This window comes from Epinephelus fuscoguttatus, linkage group LG1 (genome assembly GCF_011397635.1).
Source record: "Epinephelus fuscoguttatus linkage group LG1, E.fuscoguttatus.final_Chr_v1".
Taxonomy (NCBI): domain Eukaryota; kingdom Metazoa; phylum Chordata; class Actinopteri; order Perciformes; family Serranidae; genus Epinephelus; species Epinephelus fuscoguttatus.
The window spans coordinates 29,804,318-29,826,208 of NC_064752.1; the positions used below are offsets into that span (position 1 = coordinate 29,804,318).

Genomic DNA, 21,891 nt, shown 5'->3' on the forward strand with positions numbered 1-21,891 from the left:
AACATAATCACATTAATATGCATAATGCTATTACTCTAATAGGATTAAATATAAGGGCTGAGAATCTCACAATCGAGACGACATCAGGATGTGGTCACACTGAATAAAAAAATAAAACTTATTAGACAATAAGAGACAATAGTCTCAAGTTTATTAATTACAGTCAAACTGATGAGCAGTTCATTCATTTGTCCTTCTTGTCAACACCGTAACATGCACACAGCAACTTCATTACAGCTGTACATTTTCTGATTACAACCTATGAAACCACTTCAAAAAATTGCACCTTTTTGTTTGATAAGGCAAATAAAAATAGAAGTGTAATACCAGACTGTGAATACTTTAGTAAACAAAAGCATCTGTATAAATACCAATGCTGTAAAGCACAGTGAACCATTGTATGAACTCCTGAGAAAAATCAGTCAGTATCTGGAGTGTATCTGTCTCTACATCACTGGATAATAATTCATCACTGCACACGTCTACTCTCTCTTTGCTCCTTTGACCCTGTGTGACATTCTGTTTAAGGCTGGATATTACATCTGCACACAGCATGTCCCAAATCTATACTACACACTCATTGTTAGCAGGTTTTAGTAAGTAGTGTGCTCACACTGGAAAAGTAACAAAGTAAGACTCAAAGCAGACAGAATGAATACTAAATACTGTTGATATCTGAGTGTACTGTTGACGCACACTATTCTACCACAGCGCAATGCACAAAGAAAATGAAGCAGCTGCTGTACACAAACTGTAAATGATGCTAAAACAGTCATAATGAATCTTAGAAAATGAAGAAAACAAGTACGAAATTTTAGTGAAAACATTTGGATGTCTATTTGTTAAGTTTAGGCGGCGATCCAAAATTGTGGTTTAACTGACAACCAATGTCACACATTTCATTTCCTGTTCCTGATCTATGATGATTATGTAGTACTATGCATAATACAGTGAACATTAGTATGTAGAATAGATTTGGGGCACAATTAATTGCTTAATTTAGTTTCTGGCTCTGTCTTCACTGTTCAGACCGAACTCTGCATGCATTTCCTCTTGTGGCGCCAACTTCTCCGACCATCTCATCTGAACTTTCTTTGGACACCATACAAACTCCTCTTTACGGTCATAGTTCAAGTAGGCGAACTTGATGAGCTTCCTGCGTTGTCTCTTATCGAGGACAGCGAACATAAAGTAGTTGAGGACACTGTCCTTGACGTTTGGGAGTTCTCTGTGGACCAGAGTCTCCTGCAGGAAGAAGCGGACCAGCGGGGCTTGGTAGTGAGGGTACCCCAGGGTCCCCTGGCACTTCAGGATGCGGGTGATGCGCAGACTGTTGTGAGTGTGACTGTCAATGGAAAGCAGTAAAATCCCAAACATATTACTAAGATGTTTTTTGTTACTTTTAGTGAGCAATATCTTTTATTAAAATTTAGGGATTACCAGTTGAGGTTGTGGAATCTCTCTCTCCAGTTTGGTGCTCTCCGGACTTCTCCTGTTTTCTCATCACACAACTCAATACCATAGAAGTCCAACATAAGCTTGTATGACTTGAGCAGATTTTCCTTTGCAGTGCTGCTCTGACGAAACTCCTTGAGGATAGGTAAAACTTAAGTCAGAATACGGAAGAACTTTCTTTTAAGATTTTGATTCGGTAGCTTTAAGCAGTTTACCTTTATTTCCTCTTTGGTCAGCGTACTGGCCTCATAGTTCACCCCTGGTTCCTGCAGGGGGAACAACCTGTGAGGAAAAAAATGTTGTTACAAATTGTATAAACAGGAACTGAATATTTTACATCACATCTGTTATTATAGAGTAACTTACCACTGAATATAGGAGTGTACATACTCCAGTGTGTCATAGTCTCCATACCAATTATTGTGGAAATCGTGTATGTAGGCACCTGATGAAAAATATAAAACACACATTATGATTAATGCAGTGGTTCCCAAGCTGGTGTTTTTCCTTTTCCTATAGGCATTGCTGTTCTCTAGTAAAATACTGAATAGGGGGTGACATTATTAAACCACAACGTCAAGTTCCTTTGAGTCATGTCTGTGTGCTTGTGACTGAAGGCCTACCGTCAGGTACAGAGCACTGCAATCCGAGGTAGAAGTTCAAATTAGGCTTGTCCTCCTACTCAACAGAAGAGAACTGCATTTAGATATTTATTTTAGATAGTCATTAACAGGCAGATTGCTCAGTGTGTGACATGCACTTGTAGATAAAATATAGGCCTATATTAATGAAGGTTCAATGTAGCACAGTGTTAACAATGTTACTGATACTATTCTTTCTCACACCTTCAACTCAAACCTTTGTGTTGCCCTGCCCAAAATATATAATCTAATAATTAAATCAATATCGTAAACATGCGGATGACTAGTATATTGCTCGACTAGGAAAATAGTTCGTGCTTTCACACCTGTATTTAGAGCTGTCCACTTGTGACTCATGTTAAAACCAGGTGTGAACAGGGCCACAGTCATCCTGTGTGTACTTACCGATACTGGCTTTATCCAGCGTTGTGGTATCATCTGGGACTGTGGGGAAACGTAAAAAGACAGTAGTTTGGTTAACACTTAAACATGAAACAGGGTATGTTTGGTGTGTGTGTGTGTGTGTGCGTGCAACTTACAGGATAGTCATGCCTGTAGTTCTGCATGTCTTTTGCTGCACTTTCAAATCTGCTGAACTTGTACTGGAGCACAGAAAATAAACAGTCAGTTTAAACTCAGAGTATTTAATGGTTATAGGGGGCCTGACAGCGAACACTGCAGTAAATTGTGTCACCCTTGCAAAAGAAGCAAGTGTTTAAAACAAAAACTGCAGTAAAGGCATTCCCCACATGAGATGAAGCAGATTGTAAAACTGTCAGGTCACTATTACATATCACCATGAGCCACTTTTAAAATCTAAAAATAGACAGTGAGTCCCTTGCAAGCCTGAAATAAAAGCACCTGCCTCTCAGAGCTGTGTGCAGCAGGCCTCTGGAGACTCTGGTTTACTCACATGTCTGGAGGCCGCTCGTCGCCCACTCCTCCTGAACGCGCCCTCCTGCTGCCTCTGCGGCTCCTGCTGCTCCTCGGTCTCCCAGGTTGAATCATAGCCACAGTAAAACTCATCTGAGGTCTCAACTTGGTAATCCTCGTTGTCAGACTCATCATCATCTTCGTCAGATTTACCCCCCTCTTCCTCAAACCTCGCCCGCTTGCAGGCGAGCTCTCTGTCGGTGTGCGCGGCCCTCTTGGCGGCGGCAGCCTCATGTTGACCCTCACCAGGAGCCCCCTGGACCTCCTGTTGGTAACCTCTCTCTACAGGTTTCTCTCCGTCCTGTGCTTCAGGCTCCTCTTGGCTTCCGCGATCTTTCGGCCAGCCTAATGATAAAAATCTAAGTCCGGATAGTGGCCTAAACACCCCTCTGATACAGCGCCATAAGAAACACAGTCCGCGCCATAACCACTCCACCACAGGGTAAAGTTTGTTCGTGCCAAACCAGGCCATGATAAAGATAAGTCTGCTAACGAGGCCAACCAGCAGTGACACGGTCCTCATCTGAGCTGTATGTGCTGCTCATGTTCATATGTTTCACTTTCACTTTCTCTGAACTCCAGGCTTTACAGAAAATAGAAACTGTACTCACAGCCCATGAACTACACCAGCAGGTCCAGGCTGGTTGTTTATGGGTCAACTGGAAGCAGAGAAATAAACACACCACCTTCCTCATGTGTTCAAATTGGTGGAGATATTCTAATAGAATTTATTATCAGTGTTTGATCAGCTTAAAAATGTGACTAAACTTTGGTTGAAGAGTGAAAGCTATAGAAGTGTAACCTCATCCCTGTTGTTTTAACAGTACTTAAATTACTGCTGCACATTAACTTTGTCCTTTCAGTGCCGTTAAATCAGCTGTTACACAACCGAGACCTCCAAATACTTTCACTTCTATAAAATAGGGATGACCTCAACAGGAGTGGTCTCACTAAAGGCACCATCATTTCCTAAAGTATAACTTTTTTTCCCACAGAGGGTATTTTGACATGTCACAGTATGATCAGCGCAGGTTTAAATATTAAAATAAATGATGGCTGAATTCCATTTAGCTGCTTTTACTTCAGGATCCTTGTATCCTGCACGCTTGCTCACTGTCACTCTCACTGGAGCACTTGAATATTGCAACAGAGCCATGTTAGTGTCATTAGCAGTGTCATGGTAGTTATGTATTACTTTTTAGCACTAATTAAGTAATATAACGGATTACCAACAGGATTTTGGGGGGATATTATTATATTTACAATGTCACTTAACATCTTAACCCTTTAACGTCCTGCTCAACTGTTTGGGAGAGCACATTTTAAATCACTATATCTAACGTGTTGAACTTAAGTCAACCTGATTAAACTGTCTTTACTGTTCAATTTAGGCATGTTATGTTAAAAAAAAATCCACCATATGTCGCTGTGTCTTTAAAGAGTTTTTCCTCTCAGGATGTTAGTAGGCTAACAAAAAGTCACTCCAGACGTGAGGCCTGAGGTAGGTATGTTTTTTTTGACATGTTATAATCTCAGTCTGACTGACAGATTTACATAACTTCAGACACAAAATAAAAATCTAATAGGAGTCAAATTATTTTTATGGTAGTTGAAGCTAAGCCAAAGTCATTTTTTGCTAAGAAAAAAAAATCCAATGTTATCCAATATACATATGGTGAAATAATGTTATCAATACCATATATTAAATTTTTTTCCATTAATATTTGATGCAAAAAAATCCTATCCATATAATTTTTTTAACCATTTTTAGATCTTTTCACATGACTGTAATAGTAAATATCGAGAATAAATACAAAGAAATAATACTAGTACTGCTATTATTTCTAATTCCATGGTCATAAACTACTACATGTTGGTATACTAGCATGTTACCAGCATTATAACAGGACATGGTTTTTAATGTTGATATTTTTCTGTCTGTTTAACCATCACCATGAAGGGCCATCCCAACTGTTTGATAGAGGCTGTTTGATAAAATTCAGGGTTTGTTAAAAATAAGCAAACAAACAAAAAACACTGACTTTTGTTATTATCTCCCCTTTGAAATAAAAAAATGCAACAAAAAAAAAAGAAAAAATTGAAAAATTAAGTAATTTATCCATTAGTCACTTTTTTGTAAATGGTCTAGGGTATTTAGACGTTCTATATCATATTGCTAGCAGAAGATTTTATTACAAAGATCTGCACAGAACTGGGTTTGAACTGTAATAAACTGGAGCTCCTGTGCTTTGATTACCTGCTGTGAAACAACATGACCCTCATGCATTTATAACACCTAGTCCTAATGCAAAAGTAGTGTAAGAAGCCACTTATTACTCAACACAGAGAGTAATATTGTAAAGTAACTCATTACTTTCAAATGAGGGTAACTGGTAATATGTAATGCATTACATTTTGAGAGTAACTTGCACAACATTAGTTATTAGTCACACCTTTGCTTTTCCCACTATGACGAGTCAAACTGCTCTGAGAAAAGCCCACCATTGCATTGATTTTAAACTTTTACAAATTACTTTTAAAGCCCCACACAGCCTTGGTCCTTCCTGCATTATATATTTAGTATGCCCTATGAGCCTAGCTGCTGTGCTCCTCAGGTAAGACCCTCCTAACTGTTCTCGCAGCCCACCTCATCACATAAGGAAACTAGGCATTTCCCTGAGAGCCCCACAGCTGTGAAAATTCTTACCTGAGGAAGTTAGGTTAGCAAACTCAGAATATTCATTTAAAACACTCCTCAAAACATACAAAACAGGCTTTTTTTTAAATGTTTTTTTTTTTTACAGTAAATCTGTTCATTCTATCCCTCTGTTATCAGTTGTATTATTTACTTTTTTAATCATGTCATAGCTTATGTTAAAAAAAATATATATACATGTAAATATATCTTGAAGATGTATGCTGTTTTATCGTGTTCCAGCATTTTGTGTGATACAGATGAAGTGTATTATTTATTATTATTATATATGCAGTGACAGTGGGACATTAATTACCCTAAGAAATATGAGCAGCCATGAGCTCATTCCACTGTCATTATGAACATTACCCTTAAACTCCATTACTCTACACATGAATGATTATGTGATTTAAATGTAGGCCTAAGCAGGGCGTTTTAATGAGACTGAAATGGATAATTAACTGATATGTTAATGAGTTGCGATATAGTCATCCCTTAATGTAAATCTGAAAAAAGACCTTGATATTTCAGTTCAGGTTCATTTTCAGGGTGGCGTTTTAACCCCTTAGATTATGTAGACAATCCACTGAAAATACCTTGGTATGTTATGTCCAGCAATTTATACATTAATAACAAATTTGAGCCGATGCCCAGAATTAGTACTTCATCGATACATGCAACAACAATGGCTGGATCGAAAACAGGGTGTGGGGTTAGGTGGGGGAGCCCCTCTGTGCAGAGTCTGCATGTTCTCCCTGTGTCACTGTGGCTCTTCTGCAGATACTCCAGCTTCCTCCCACAGTCCAAAGACATACAGGTTAATTGGTGACTCTAAATTGTCCGTAGGTGTGTGTGAGAGTGTGAATGGTTGTCTTTCTCAATGTGTCAGCCCTGTGATATTCTGGTGACCTGTCCAGGGTGTACCCCGCCTTCTCATCTAATGTCAACCCCCCATGAGCCCTAACAAGATATGCAGTTATGGAAAATGAGTGAATGAATTCTGTTTAGACCCGCTTGGTTTATTTCTTTGCTTTTTGTCTATCCAGCTGATTTAGTATACTGAAATGTGGGCAACAAAGCCGAGGTAGTTCACTGACCAGGGCCTTCACAGGAAGAATTACCCTGGTGTCGCAACATGGAGAGATTTTTATTTTAACTCTGTGACCTTGTGCAGAAAATGACACAATGGCTATAATTTTGAAATACAAAGACCACAGTCAGCACCAATTTACTGTCATTTGAGAATACAGCGATCCATATAAAAGAAAAAGAATCCATCCTCACACCAGGTGCCTTATCCAGAATGAGGCCCCTCTCCCCAAAGGTGACGTAGAGGAACTGAAGATCACATCTGTGCCCTTTTGACTAATAAGGCACAACAGACTGTTCACATTAGCTGCAAAGTTCAAGCCTGTTCTCCTCTGTGACACTGATGACTTATCACCAAAGAGATACTCACCTCAACTTCACATAGGCCCCCATTTTTAGAATTAAACATGCATTTTCATTTTCATGTCCAAAATACGCCGTGCCTCTGTAACATATGATCATCATAACGACTGTCTTTATCTCCGCTGCCTTCACCGGCTGTTATCAGTGTAAAGATAGCATCATGTTTGCAGTATATTTTCCCGCCTCATTTTCTACGGGGATGGCACTTGGATAGATGAGTGTCTCGACTCCAGTCAGTGGACATCCTGCTCTTAATGTCTTCCTGTGGAAGATAAAGGGATGCATGAACCGTCCTGTAGAGCACGGAGAGATATGAGATGAGCACATAAGATAATACAGCATCATTACTTCATGGCTGGAGAGCTGTTAAACCACAGGGTCCTTATTAAAAAAAAGTCACTTGTCCTTCACAGTGATTGCACGGTACACTGCTGAACGGATGTGTCTGTTTCTTCTGTAGGTTATTTGTTTCCCACATTCAATGTGAAATCTACATAAGGAACTGGTGTTGAATAATACTGATGTAAGCACTGTGTGCTCTCATTAAGTGGACTCTGGCAAGGCTATTATCTCTCAGGGGCTCCTTTCAAAAAGAGATAATTGCTCTTACCGCCAGTGAAGAAAATCAAGACTTGTCTGCATGCTACACTGTTAACATCTGCTCGGCAATAGATTCATTCGTGCTTACTAAAGTGGGATGAGGTCCTGTACTGTCTCTGGAAGATAAAAGCAGAGTGTAGAGATAGCCATATGTTCTATATGGAAGGGAGGCAATAAATGTGGATTTAAATGACAGATCTCAGGCTCTTTATGGCCTGGTTTAGTGCATGAATAGGTCCCACAAATTGGAATGTCTTCATGAAATAGATGGAAACTTCATGCAGGATATGAAACTGAAATAACTTGCAGCGTGGAGCTAGTGGAGCTACGGCAGGCAGCCTATTTTCTAACTGCTCTGCTGTGAACCCAATTAGCATGACACTGAGCAAAAACCTAGCAGATGCCACTGAGAACCTCAGCGTGGCTCCACGAGCCTCTGTGTAGCCACACTGATACATACACACAGATAGACATATAATTTCTCCCTGTCTCTCTCTGGCTCAGTCTGTGCTTTGGACATAGTTAATGACGAAGGCTTGCTGGATCACTCAGTGACTAAGTGTGCTTGATAAAGGTCAGCGCTGCCACAAGCTAATGCTTCATCGCTCAGAGTAATACTTTAGCCGAGCGTATTGTGAATGTGCCGCACATGAACGCTTCACAGGGCAAAATAATCAAGAGAGTATGAGTCTGGAAAGCACAGCTGTTTCTGCTGTACTTCTCTGTGGCAGCCGCAGACACAACACACACAGACGCTCTGACACTTGTGTATCCCAAACCTCTCCAAACACAGGATCAGTGATTAACAGCTCAGAGAGTCCGCCTGACAAAGTTTGCAGCATAAATACTTCACAAAATGGGACAATATTTAAATAATGGACAGACTGAGATGATAACTGGGAACTAACATTTATTTTTGCTTTGGCTGCCTTGTAAATTTACAGAAAAGGAAAAAAATCCAGTCTGAATTAATGGGGCAACGGGAGTAAAGTGGCAGTAAATGTTTTCTAAGCTCCCATATTCAGCCTGCACTGATTTACTTTTGCTTACTGATGTCCACATTAACATTTTTCTGCCTTATATATTTTTGTAAAGCTCTCCACAAGTTCAGAAATACTGGCATTTCTTGGTTCTGAATACTGAGAGTATAAAATCAGGGATACCAAGATCCTTTTAGTTGATTATGCATGCATGCTCACAGACACACATGCACAGAACTGCACAGGAGTATGTTCATTGTTTATTTATTTGGTTATGGTTATGCAGTGTTAGAAAAAGAAGATCCCCTACAGACATGTTTTTCACAGTGTTTTTTCACTCAAGTTAACACATATTTTATTAATAGCTTATATTTTTAAAATAGACTGAACTACGTGTTTCACGTGTTGCTTTGTCAGATTTGCTCTGTGCTTAATTACCATCAGGTTTGCCTTTTAAATAATCATGATCCGATCAGCAAATAATCCAACAGGTGCACTACAAAATGTTAAGAATAAAGACAATAGCAGCTTACATACAAAATTAATTTCAATACAGATTATATTTCAGAGGATAATGAGATACAATGAATGTTAAAGTACAACAGAGGATAAGTAGATTCAGACTGCAAACAAGATACCATAAATAAAAAGGACAAAATACATGAAAAACTGTCAGAAAAAAAAATTGAAAAATGTATGAAAATGTACATAGAAGACAATGGCTAAGATAAAGAAATACATAATATAATACATACACACCATAGATAGAATTCACCTGTCTTAATTAGGGAAGGGACGGAAGAGGGTTTTGCCAGGAGCAACACACTCTCACTCCGACCTCGTCACATATCGACATTTGGTCATGGAACTTCCACGTCCTGATACGACGCGCAAGGTACCCTGGGTGCGTTGGTTGTTGACGTTCTGCCTGTTACATGCATTGTCTCCTGTCAAAATACACTTCCGTTTTCACAGGAAGTTTAATGATTACATACAGTCTCTTTCAAAATAAACACACTACATCAGTACAGCAATGTGAATTGGCATTTTTTTCCCTCCAACGACTAACACATGTGGTTGGGTTTCAGAAAAAAGAACAGTGTTTGGCTTTATAATCTTAAAGGACACAAACACCACTCTTCCAAGTGAAAGTCGGTGTTTGTTGGACCCATCCACCACCACTGCTGCCCACCCTATTCAGACTTTTATCAGCTTAAATTTCGTCCTTGTCCCGATGCGTTTCCCCTGACACCGCCGAGCACTGTTAAACTATAATGGCAACCTGCTGCGTATCATGCCGATGTTAGGACGGCTTTTTTCGTCAGTATCTGACACCACAAGTCACTGCCCAAGCACCAGATTTCAACAACATCGGAGTGAAACTGGGTTGCCAGGAGGGATTTAAGTGGCTGAAATTTATTTATACAAAGTTTTTAGAATATTATAGAAATATTCTATGAATAGAGTATAAATACTGTGTATCTTGTATGTTTTTTTCTCACAAAAACTTTCAGTTTCCTAGTTAAAATTTTTAAAATGACATCTACTCCTTCTCCCTCATAGAACAATCCAGAATCTATGAAAAGTCCATCATTACTGTAGTGGCACTGGAGGCTTCAGGTTTCCACATTACACTTGTGTAAGATGCATATTGGACAACAACTGACAGTTGTGATGACACAAATCTGCTCTAGCATACAGCTCATATTTAAGGTGATAAAAGAGGAACCTTACTTTTTCAGGACCTAAAGACTTTTAGTGTCAAACTCTGCACAAACACCATTCTACACAGTGAGGGTCAAAGTGGAGTAACAGTCAGCTGAAGGCATTTTGAGTGGAGAGGAACTTTAATGACTTGATATCTCAAGACAGAGTGAACCTGACCTGTTAGGTAGGCCTATACATCTAAGGCAGGCAGACCTCAGCAAACGAGGTCATTTGAGCACCTTTAAGTGGGCTAGACTAACATCCTGTGGAAAGGCAATGTGTTGCCAGCTGCTGAGCTCAGGTAACTTGTGTAGACACGCGCCTTTGGTGCCATTTCACCTGATGACACGCTATAGAACAGGCTACAATTTCAACACCTAACCCACGAGGGCTTATACTGTAATCCTAGCAGAGCACAGGGGCCTCAACGCATCACTGAAGATGGATGGAGTTGTTGGATGATGCTGCTGTGCCCTCTGCGCGTCTGTTCCTGTGAGCAGGAGCACCCTCCGTCCCTCCCACCGCTCCGCGCGCACTCCGGAGTTGAGGATGAAGACGCAGAACATCAGGACCCTCTCTCTCATCCTCTCCATTGTTTTCTACCTGCTCATAGGAGCCGCCGTCTTTGACGCGCTGGAGTCAGACAGCGAGAGTTCAAGGAAGAAGGCGCTGGAGCAGAAGCTGAACGAGCTGAAGAACAAGTACGGATTTAACGAGGATGACTACAGAGAGATTGAGAGAGTGGTCGTACAGTCGGAGCCGCACCGCGCAGGGAGGCAGTGGAAGTTCGCCGGATCCTTTTATTTTGCCCTCACTGTCATCACCACGATCGGTAAGTACATACTTTGATGAACTCTCCGAAAAAAACATAGGGCAAGCAGCATTTCTGCGTCCCCCTGTGTGTGAATGCTCTTTACAGTTACAGGTGGGAGTCCTGTCAGGGCCCCAAGTTTAGGGGCCAAAAGTGGTCAACAAGGATTCTTAGTGCTTACAATGAATTCTCACAATGACCAAAAAAAAAAGAGATGGAAACATTAAGAAAAACTTCTTAACATTTCTCAAAACTTCTCATGATATACATTTTACTTTGCTGCTTCCATCTATATGCAAACATAGACAAAATACAGTGTTTACATCCTAAACCAAGACCCTCACAAACCTCAGAGAGCAGACACATGTGACAGTATTGTTGCAGTATAACTTTCTGTGAACACGTCAAAGGTCCTGAGTGAGGACTGTGATGATAGGCTTATTTAATGTAGACCTATTAAGTCAGATTTTGATGAAAAATATGACTGGGACTCAAAGAGCATGCGGATGAGGAGCAGGGTTAGTTATACTGTTGGAGTGGAGGACTTTTAAGAAGTTTATGTGGACTTTTCAGGAGTTTTCCTCACTGTTAGAAACCATTAAACTCAGGCTGATCACAGCCTCTGTGCTCCATAGAGAATAAACCTACAACATTAGAGCTACCTTTGAGCTCTTCACACGGTGGAGTCAGATTGTTACCCGATTACTTAATTGTGTAATGTGTATAGATATAAAAGATTTGATTTATGGAGATGCAAATTGCCTTTTGAAATAACTGACAAAAAACTGACCCAATAAAACAATTTGAATTTCCATTCAGCAACATAGCCCTGCGCACAAAAAGTTCATGATACCCTGATGTGGATTGTGAATAAATGTTGATGAGATCAATCACAAGTTGTGAACACAAGTTGTGATTGATCTCATCAACTGTAGTTTGGTAGTGTAATAATGTACTCAACATGGTGGGAAAAAAACCCTCTCTATTAACAAACGCAGAGCACCTGTTTTTCAGTGGACCACTTAAAATCAGTAAAAGCTGAACAAATGTGAACTCTGCTTGTGAGTCCACTGGAGCACCAAAAGAGGAAATGCAGAAGTGCCCATTATCATTCTGGTGTCAGGAAAAAACACCCTGGGTTGTTTGAATTCCTCTAAGCCAATCAAAATCGTCTTGGGCGGTACTAAGCCCATGATGCAGTGGCAGCACCTTTGCAAAATGGTAGCATGCAGATAGCAGCAGAGGAGGAGAATGCTTGCTATAATTGCCTGTCAGTGGCTTCTACCTGCAGTCTTCATCCAGTGAGTCAGACTAGGACATTAATATAAGTGAATGGTGTATGCAACAAATATTTGTAGGATGGAGGTGTAATGTGACCTTTGTGATGGGAGATGTTAAACCATTTCTCACCTTTTCATTTCTGTTAATTCATGTAGTTTAGTGACCTCAACTCCAGCATTCCTGCTTAACTTCAGCCTGAACAGAGGTCTGATTAGATAGATAAAATGAAAACACCTGTTGCAGGGCTTTTGATAATAAAAAGCTGGACTTTTAATGTCTTCTTTTATGGATTTTTAAAACACGTTTGCTCTCTGTCTGTAGGTTAACCTATCCACACACCTTACACCTTTATTTAAAGCTGCATTGATCACTTTTTAGCCCACAGGGGAGAGAAAAATATCACAACAAGCAGACAAATGTTTGACTCTCCTCACCAGCTAGAAGGCACAGCTTTGAAAATGCTTAACCTCTGGGGCTGATGAGAGAAGCTCAAACAAGGAGCTGAAAAACTCTATACAGCAGCAGAGGTTTGGTGATGATTGTCAATGATTTTTTAACAATCAGCAGTGAGTGAGAATGTTCCAAATATAGCCTACACCTTAACAGATGTTAATTTTTTTTAAGTGGCTAAAATTCGTTTTTCTGCGACTCCTTTCAACAGCAGTACTTTGCTCATCTTCCTTGCTGGTAGATTTGGTTTATCAAAGTTGATAGCAAAGCAGCACAGTACATAAATAAGAACGGCAAATTAGCAGTGCGACCTAATATAAACTCTGGATCAGAGACTTGGTTCTGTGTGTGAGCGTTTTAGCCTTGCAGTATACGAAGCAGATGTAATCCTAATGACTGTGAATCTTTCTAGACATTAAACATTAGTACTTAACATCATGTGACCTGCAATGTACTGTGATTTCGTAGGTTATGGCCACGCTGCCCCACGCACTGATGCTGGCAAGGTCTTCTGCATGCTTTACGCTCTCCTGGGCATTCCTCTGACGCTGGTCATGTTCCAGAGCCTGGGCGAGAGGATCAACACTTTTGTCCGCTACCTCCTGCGCAGAACCAAGCAGTGCCTGGGCTTACAGGAGACAGAGGTGTCCATGGGGAACATGGTCCTGGTGGGTTTGTTGTCGTGCATGAGCACCCTGTGTATCGGAGCTGCAGCCTTCTCCCATTATGAGGACTGGACCTTCTTTGATGCCTTCTACTACTGCTTCGTAACGCTCACCACCATTGGATTTGGGGATTTTGTGGCCCTGCAGAACACGGATGCTCTCCAGAACCGACCCCCCTACGTGGCATTTAGCTTCATCTACATTTTAGTTGGGCTGACAGTCATTGGGGCTTTTCTTAACCTGGTGGTGCTGAGGTTTCTCACTGTCAGCACAGAGGAGCCTGACACAAGGACTGAAGCAGGGGTAGAGGATCAGAGAACACAGCCTAAGGATACGCAGGGGGATTTGGAGGTGTCGGTGGCAGAGGCAGAAACTGCTGATGTCAGCTATAAAGACCGCGAGGATGGACACAGCAGCCTGTGCAACCTGAATCTTCCCATGGAGGGGGGCACCAGCTGTATGAATCTCCTCCCCTCTCCTACAGAGGAGAGCAGACTTATTTCATCTGAGCACTCAAAGCTCTCTGAACCAAGCAAACTCAGGGCCTTGTTCACCTGCATGTGCTGTGGCCCGGACGTTTACGACAGCCCCTCTCCGTCTCATCATGAGGAGGCGGGCGGCCACAGCAACCCTGTCTTTTACAACTCCATCTCCTACAGGGTGGACCGGGCCTCGTGCAGCTCCTGCACCGCATCCTTAGAGGCCTCCCCCTGCAGAGCAGCTCTCTGTAAGAACAATCCTCACACCAGGAGGAAGTCATTATAACTCTGTGAAACTTTGACTTAGTGGCCTTTGTTTTGGACTATTTGTAGACACCACATAACCCTGATTTTTTTGCTTGGTGGAACAAACTGCCCAGTGCTCTCCTAGTTACAAATGTAGCATTACTTGTTGCCAGATAAAACAGAGCACATGATGAAAATCTCTGACAGTTTGTGTATTTTTCTACATTAAAAACTACCACTAAAAAGAATTACAGAATTAAAGTAAATATATAAACCCGTGTGTTCCATCATTACTGTCCCAATACACTGTGTGTTATATAAAAAGCATGTACAGGAGGTGGGTGAAAAATGCAACCTGTGCCTGAGAAAGGTGTGGTTATCTGTATTAATACCTTCTGTGTCAAACTCTGTGTTGTCACCTGTGACCTTCAGTTATTTCCAGTCAGTAATTATCACTGTCTTCTTATAGAAGCGTACACTTTGTTGCTCTGGCTGGTTCCCCTGGTAACGTGTCCATCTTCACTGCTTAGTGCAGTGGAAAACTGGGGACAGACACGTACAGTACAGTGAGCGTGTGATTGTCTGAAGGCAGCATCCAGTCCAGAAGGCATTCTCTGTGATGAATGAGTGTGTCAACAAAGAACGTCACACTAAAAAAGTGGCAAATTAGAAATGTTGCCAATCGAGTGTTTGTGTGGTTAAATCACACGTCACTATTATTCAAAGTAGATGTTTAATACCAAGCATTGGACAAGAAAATATGCATTAATTCAGAGTTTTAAGAAAGGTATAAGAGATGTTTTTTAATGTAGAAAATAAGGCATTTTCCTTAAAATGTACTGAAAGGGCCACTCCACCGATTTTTATAAGTCCGTTTAGGAGAGGTGCTACTCATCCTGAGAAAACAGTTGTATAATGCCTTCCGTGGCTTTGGAGGAGCTCTCTGAAGTCTTAAAAATGAACCCCGTTGACATCATCAGGGTTGTTGGTGAAGATTCTCAGTCATCCAGGTCATGGTAATAAAAAGTGCTATATCGTAGGCAACTGGACTTCTTGAAAATATTTGACCTCTCATCCAAGAAGTTTCTTCAGTTCTAATGGACTGGTGTGGAGTCACAGACTTTAAACTCTGTGTGGGTGTGAACCCTTACACAGTCATTGAGGTCACGTGAGCTCTGAGTTTCAGCATCATTGAGGTCACAGAGGAGGTGGCCTACAACACCATTTATCACCCACTTACAGCACAGTCTTGGGATCCCATCTGACCCTAATGACACACAAGATGGTCGGGTGGGTCAGCGACTCACATGTGACCTTAACAATTTGAAATTCAGAGTTCACATGTGACCTCAATGACTCTGATGAAAGAGTTTAAAAGCCTGCAACTCCGCTCCAGCCCCTGAGAACTGAAGAAGCTTCTTGGATGAGAGGTGAAACGTCTTCAAGAAACTCAAGCCAGTCCAGTTGCCTACGATATGGCACTTATGGTCATCTTTACTTTGGCTTCAGACTATAGCCATTTAAGGAAAATAAAAGAAACGTGAGCATTTACCAGGCAGCAAGGATCAAACTAAATTATGCTATGAGTTGCATTGTGGGAAATGCAGGCTGGTGTTGTTTGGAGCTTAACAATTAGGGTATCCTGGCATTTTAAATTTTGTGAGTTAAGCTGGGCTCAGACTAAAGGTGTTTTAGCCCGATTTAAACCCAATTCACCCCTCGTGATGCTCAGAGGAAAAAGACAGTCAGAGGAGCAAGATTATCTGGTAATGTGAGAGGTTTACAGAACCAGTCTTAAACTTCCCGAACTGCTCGCGAACTCATAATTTCAATCATGTTTGATATTTAGGATCAAAAATCTGGATTATGATGATTATGATTAAGAGTATGGAGCAGCTGATGTTGTTGCCAAGCAATGGCAAACATTATAGCCCATGAGGCTAACATTAGCTAGCATACAGTTGTTGACAGATGTTAAAATTGACAGCCAAAATCCTGTGTTGACTGCGTCTCCCCACCCATAGTTCTCATCCAGACTTATCTAGCCCTCTAGTTTTGTGTTTCTCACTGTTGAGCATTGTTAACATTACAGCAAGTACTCGCACCACGTCAGTCTTTGTTTTGTTTACATCTGCTTTCCCATGAGATCACATGAGGTGGTGCATTCATGTCCCCTCTGGCATGATGATCTTAATTATATTCTGTTCTATGTATGTTTGAGATTAGAGAGAAGTACATCTGTGAAATTTCTCCTAATGTGCGTAATGCAACCCACTTTCATAATCCATCAGGGTTTTAAAACCCCTGTTGTCTGAGCTCATCCAACTGTCTTAAATTGCAATACTAAATTTTTGGAGCGACCTTTTAAATATTTGATTTCACATGTGGTTTGGTGTTTAACCTGCCAAGTAAGATGAGTACTGTACTTTCATGGCGTGATCTCAGATCTGTAAAACACATTTTAACAGACTGTGCAGTCATCTTCCTTTGCAGCCTCACATTCATCTTTTCTTTAGGTTTCCAAACACAGTGGAAACAGGTCACATTTGACAGTGTTGAGAGCAGCACTTCTGTGATTGTTGACCTCAGTTACAACGATTTTTACTGTAGCCATCAAATCACCGACCAATTTACACCTCACATTTGAGGTTTTACCTTAAAAACTGTGAAGACAAGCCAGTTGTTTTGGGACTGTCCATGAACTAGAGGAGCCATATTCATGCACTGCAAACAAAGACACTGAAGCTTCATGGCTGCTGCTCTGTAGCTGAGTTTGAATCATAAAAACTTGACCACTACCAGCTCCCCAAGAGGACTTCATTTGCAATTATGATCTCCTCCTGTTAATATTTCAGCAGTCAGTATCTGACCTGTACTCCGACCTCCCTGTGGAGGGTCAACTTGAGGATCACTCAAGTTTTGCATTATATTATAGCTGTAAGGAGCCTATTATTAGGAGCCTCCTGTGGTGACCAACAGTGACTTGCATTTAATTTCTTCTTGTTCCCATTTCTCCCACTAGGGAGCAGCATTGGTCCACGTAAACATCTGAAAGACCTCTGCAGCACCGGCAGTCGTGTCTGCTGAAATCTTTGCATGATGAAGTTTGATTTTTGAACTTAAGGGACCTCAGCAATGGCACAAATGCACACACTCGTATTATCTGTGTAGGTGTCGCAGCACAGGAGATGACACTTTGTCCTCAGAGAACTTTACTCCTGCGTGCCACAAGCGTAGCATAAAGAATTAAAGCATGACAGCAGGAATTTGTTTTCATCTGACAGCGTAAACTACGACACAGATTACTTCTGTGGGAGCAGATATCTGAGAAGCTTTTCAGCGAAGCATACAAACATGTATTCGCTTCCAGTGTTATCAACATTATCAACAAGCAAAGAGAGGCCTGAACAATGAGCGTCATTTCTGTGTGCCATAAAGATCACTATTTTGTGAGTGATGAAAGCTGGTATCTAATTTGCATAATTACCTCATTAATATTGCAGATGGTGCTTCACTTTATTCTGTTATGATGCCTCAGAAGCCTCCTCATATCTGTGACTGTCGCTGCTCCAACACTCTGAGCCTAGAAGTACTGAAAACTATCTACACAGACCAACCATCAAATGCAACAGCACAAAGGAGGAAAGTGATTGTATAAAATGAATTGCACATGCAGAATTTGTAGCTTCACTCTGACACAAAGACCTTTGTGTGATGATTTTGTGCTGTTATATTATCTCATGCATGGCTGCGGCGCAGAGATCAAACTTTTTTCAAGCTTTATTATGTGGCTCAGTGAGTGGCAATCCTTTTAGCAATTTCTAAGAGGGTGATAAAGAAGGTAATTTTATATTTTATATTCACTTTTTTCAAAGGAGATATTCGCACCTCCAACCTCACAGGCAGATGCATAGGAAAGTATCACTTGAATCTTGGGAAAAGAAGCTCCTGCACACTGCTTTTGCTCAGCATCACAATTTATTGATCATACTAAAGTTGCAGCCCCTCTGGACTTTTGTCAAGTGTTTCAAAACAAGTCTCACAAAACTGATCTTTAATAGATAATGCTCTGCCAATTTTGTGTGCTCAAGTGTGGGACAATTATTCTCCTGTGACATTTTGTCACATTATATTCCACATATACGAGAAAGGAATAGAAGAAAAGAAAAACAAAAATAAACTCAACAGCACAGCAAATAAGTTACTTACAAGAATATTTACAGAAATTGCAGATCAAATGAGGGAAAACATCGGCCTTGTGGCTTTCATAAATCATTAAATGTTGCATACTTATCCGCACCACTTGTATCTTGAGTGTACCACAAGTAGGTTTATAAAATCCCAAATGTTCCTCAGAGCATGACATGCCATGGTATCTCGTCGTTCAGCCCTACGGGGGATGGAGCTTGCAAATTAGATATCCAGTATACTTATCTTCTATTAAGTATGTCTTCAATGTTACCTCCTCTCCAGCAGGGTCTCTTTAATGTCATGTTTGAAGTCACTGAAATGTACTGCTACTGGGTAATCTCAGACATTTGTCCTTTTAGAACTCTTGTGTTAGCTGATTCCCACCTTTATAAATGTGATGTCTTACTAATAATCCACAAGGACATTTAATCATATAAATTACATGAGAGGTGGAACATATGATGACATCACTAATAAAAATATATTTTTTTCCTAGTGTGGGGATATTATTACACTGAGTACATACTCTGAATTTGTGGCACCAATTTGGAAGAGTTTTCAACAAGGACTGAGTACTTTTGTTATATTGACAGCATTACAAGGCAAGGTCATTGTAGTTGACTAAAATTAAACAAAAAATTAAAACTAGGAGTAAAACACATTTTAGTTAATTGAAATAAAAATAAAAACGAGTCCTCGGAAAAAATGGCCTTCACAAAGCGTTTCGTTTGTATTTTATCACCTGCACCAAACTAAAGTGAAATGAATCTAACCAACACTAATTAACAAAATAAAAACAAACAAACAAAAGAATTACAAAACAATCATAACTCTGGCACAAGGCTGTCTCCAAGATGATGTCCACTTCAACAGACCATTAATCGTGTTTCTATTATATATTATTATTTTATATGTTCTCACAATGGATGTTGTTGCAGGCTGTGAGCTGCAGGTGGTGATAGTGATCCTTTACAAACAATCATATCCTTGAGGTGAGGCCGAGTTTCATGCACACATACACATGTGGTCACGTTTACGATAATTCAGTTCTGTGGGAAGTCCAATCATTTTGATATTAAGGATTATCTTCTGTGATTAATCTTCATGCAGGTTCCTCCAGAAGCTCTGCTGAGGTTACTGAACATTATACTCAGCTCTGCTGAGGAGAAAATGCAAGACTGCAAATCTATAAACTTGTATTTCAGAATGTTAATACCCACACAACAATGTTATAGTTCATTAAAGAAACAACAATACCCTTCATTTTACCTCAGCATTCATTGATTACACTGTTGAGTTCCATCATCCAAGCAATGCGCACATGCTTTCCTCTGCCGCATCATACAGTAGTTGTTCAGGGCTGAGAGAGGGGCTGAATAATTGATTATATTGTTAGATATTTCTCTTTGTGAATACACCCTGTTAAGTCATTACTGTCCCGTGCTGAAGGGTCTTTCATGTGCATGGCAGGGGATAACAGATTAAATCGGAAACAAGCCGTCAGTTCAAGCAGAGTGCAACTCTTCTCCTTCTAAAGGGTAAATAATACATTTTATATGGCAAAAAATATGGGCTGGAGGCTCATAAAAGAAGCTGCATGCAAATTAATTATTTATGAATGTACAAATAAACTGAACCAATAGTGGTTGCCATGTTTTGATTACGGAGAAATATGTTTGTCTGTGTACACTGCATTCAGTCTTTCAGGAGGAGCTCGGAGATTATGAGTTATTTTCTTGGATGTGCATCAGAATGCGAAAGCATATTTGTGGCTCCCAGTGAACACAATGAAAGATTAAGGAACTAAAAACAAGTGTCATATTTATTCAGATTGATTAAATAAGTCGAAATTAGGATTCAGTTGGAGAGCATTGAGAAAACAGACATTAATAGAAGTTCATTGGTGGGGTAATTGCTCATTAGTTTTAATTTCCAGCCAATTTGCTGCTTGTGTCGAACAGTGTGAAAAGGCTGTTTTTACTCCCTGGTTGTCTTCTCCAATCAGACGTATGTTTGACACACTGTGTCTCTTTGACATTTTGTGTCAAAGAGATCATGCTGTGTGATCACTTGTAGTTTAAATTAAGTCTTAATGGAGCATTTGAATCACCCCTTAATCACCGGGTCTGCATCTCTGCAATAATGATATCTAAATTTGATAACAGAAATCACAAACTGGCAATAAAGTAAAATGAATAATACCACTCTTTCTGTGTTTGCTCATAATGTCTATGTCACCTCTGAGCTGGTGGACCAGAGCCTTCAAGTAACCACATTAGTGTACTTTGACTGTTTGACTGGTCAAACAAGACAGCATTGCCTTTCCATTTTAATGCGACGTGTTCTACTGAATTTGTGTTCAACAGCAATAAACAATGTTTTCACAGGTACATCTGGCAATGGTTGGTCAGTCAGTTGGTCTTTCCCCCACTTTGGTTGACACTGAAATGTCTAACAACCATTGGATTATCGTAATGGAAATTTGCAGAGATATTCATATTTCCCTAAAGATGAAGCCTGCTGACTTTGGTAATCCATGACTGTTCTTCTTCTATATGATATTTTATGTTTGTCATGCATGATGTATCTTGCGCACAGTGAGTTTACACTTGTGTAAAATGTGCTAGGCCTATATAAATAAAATTGACAATATTGTAACTGTAGTTCTATTGTCCTAACGAGCTAAAAGTTAGTCACCATAGCCTGCCTACCTCTCTTCAACTTAGACCAGTGCATCAGAGAAGTAGGGGCCCAGCCAACCCAGGTGGTAAGCAACCAAACTGGGTGGAGCTTTGGTCTAACCTTGTCTCCCTTATGGGGTGAAGGAGAAAAAGCATATAACCTTATTGCTCTCAACCCGGATGAATTCCTATGTTCTTGGGAACAAAGGAGGGATCTGGTCTGAGCGAAGCGCCACTGTGGTCACCATGAAGCAGCAAGCCACTGGGGAACACCGTTAAGGCTATTAGTTCACATAATCTCTTAGCTGAGGTTAACACAAGCAGCAAAACTGTCTTACTGTGCATTCCCACCAAAAGCGTCGTAAGCGGCCGGCAGCCATTCATTTTCAATGCACGCTGGCAACAAAGGGCGTCAGTGGCGTTGGCTGCAGCGAGCGGTGCAGTGCCAGCGACCAGAGCGCCCGCAGGCAACTATGTCGCTTTTGGTGGGAATGCACAGTTAGATGACAACACCCTCAGAGAATAGCCGAACAACAGTCTATTGTATTTGCAGGCTATTCCCTCGAAGACGAAATGCAAGTATTCCCTGTGTTTCGGAACCACCTTGACATGAAAGTCTGTGTC

The 21,891-nt window shown here is 40.6% G+C and overlaps 2 protein-coding genes across 2 annotated transcripts; one reads left to right on the top strand and one right to left on the bottom strand.

Annotated features, from left to right (window-relative positions):
• Window positions 1-118: 118 nt before the first annotated feature.
• LOC125895394 (opioid growth factor receptor-like) lies at window positions 119-3,605 on the bottom strand. Its single transcript, XM_049587168.1, has 8 exons — window positions 3,010-3,605; window positions 2,636-2,698; window positions 2,502-2,540; window positions 2,079-2,133; window positions 1,822-1,900; window positions 1,671-1,737; window positions 1,441-1,589; window positions 119-1,345 (listed from the first exon to the last, which is right to left on the bottom strand). Exons 1-8 carry the CDS (start codon window positions 3,550-3,552, stop codon window positions 1,000-1,002), a joined length of 1,341 nt encoding a protein of 446 aa, XP_049443125.1. The 5' UTR covers window positions 3,553-3,605; the 3' UTR covers window positions 119-999.
• Window positions 3,606-10,376: 6,771 nt separating this feature from the next.
• LOC125890541 (potassium channel subfamily K member 15-like) lies at window positions 10,377-14,569 on the top strand. Its single transcript, XM_049579229.1, has 3 exons — window positions 10,377-10,764; window positions 10,873-11,295; window positions 13,474-14,569. The coding sequence occupies exons 2-3, from the start codon at window positions 11,013-11,015 to the stop codon at window positions 14,433-14,435; spliced, it is 1,245 nt and encodes a 414-aa protein (XP_049435186.1). The 5' UTR covers window positions 10,377-10,764; window positions 10,873-11,012; the 3' UTR covers window positions 14,436-14,569.
• Window positions 14,570-21,891: the final 7,322 nt, after the last annotated feature.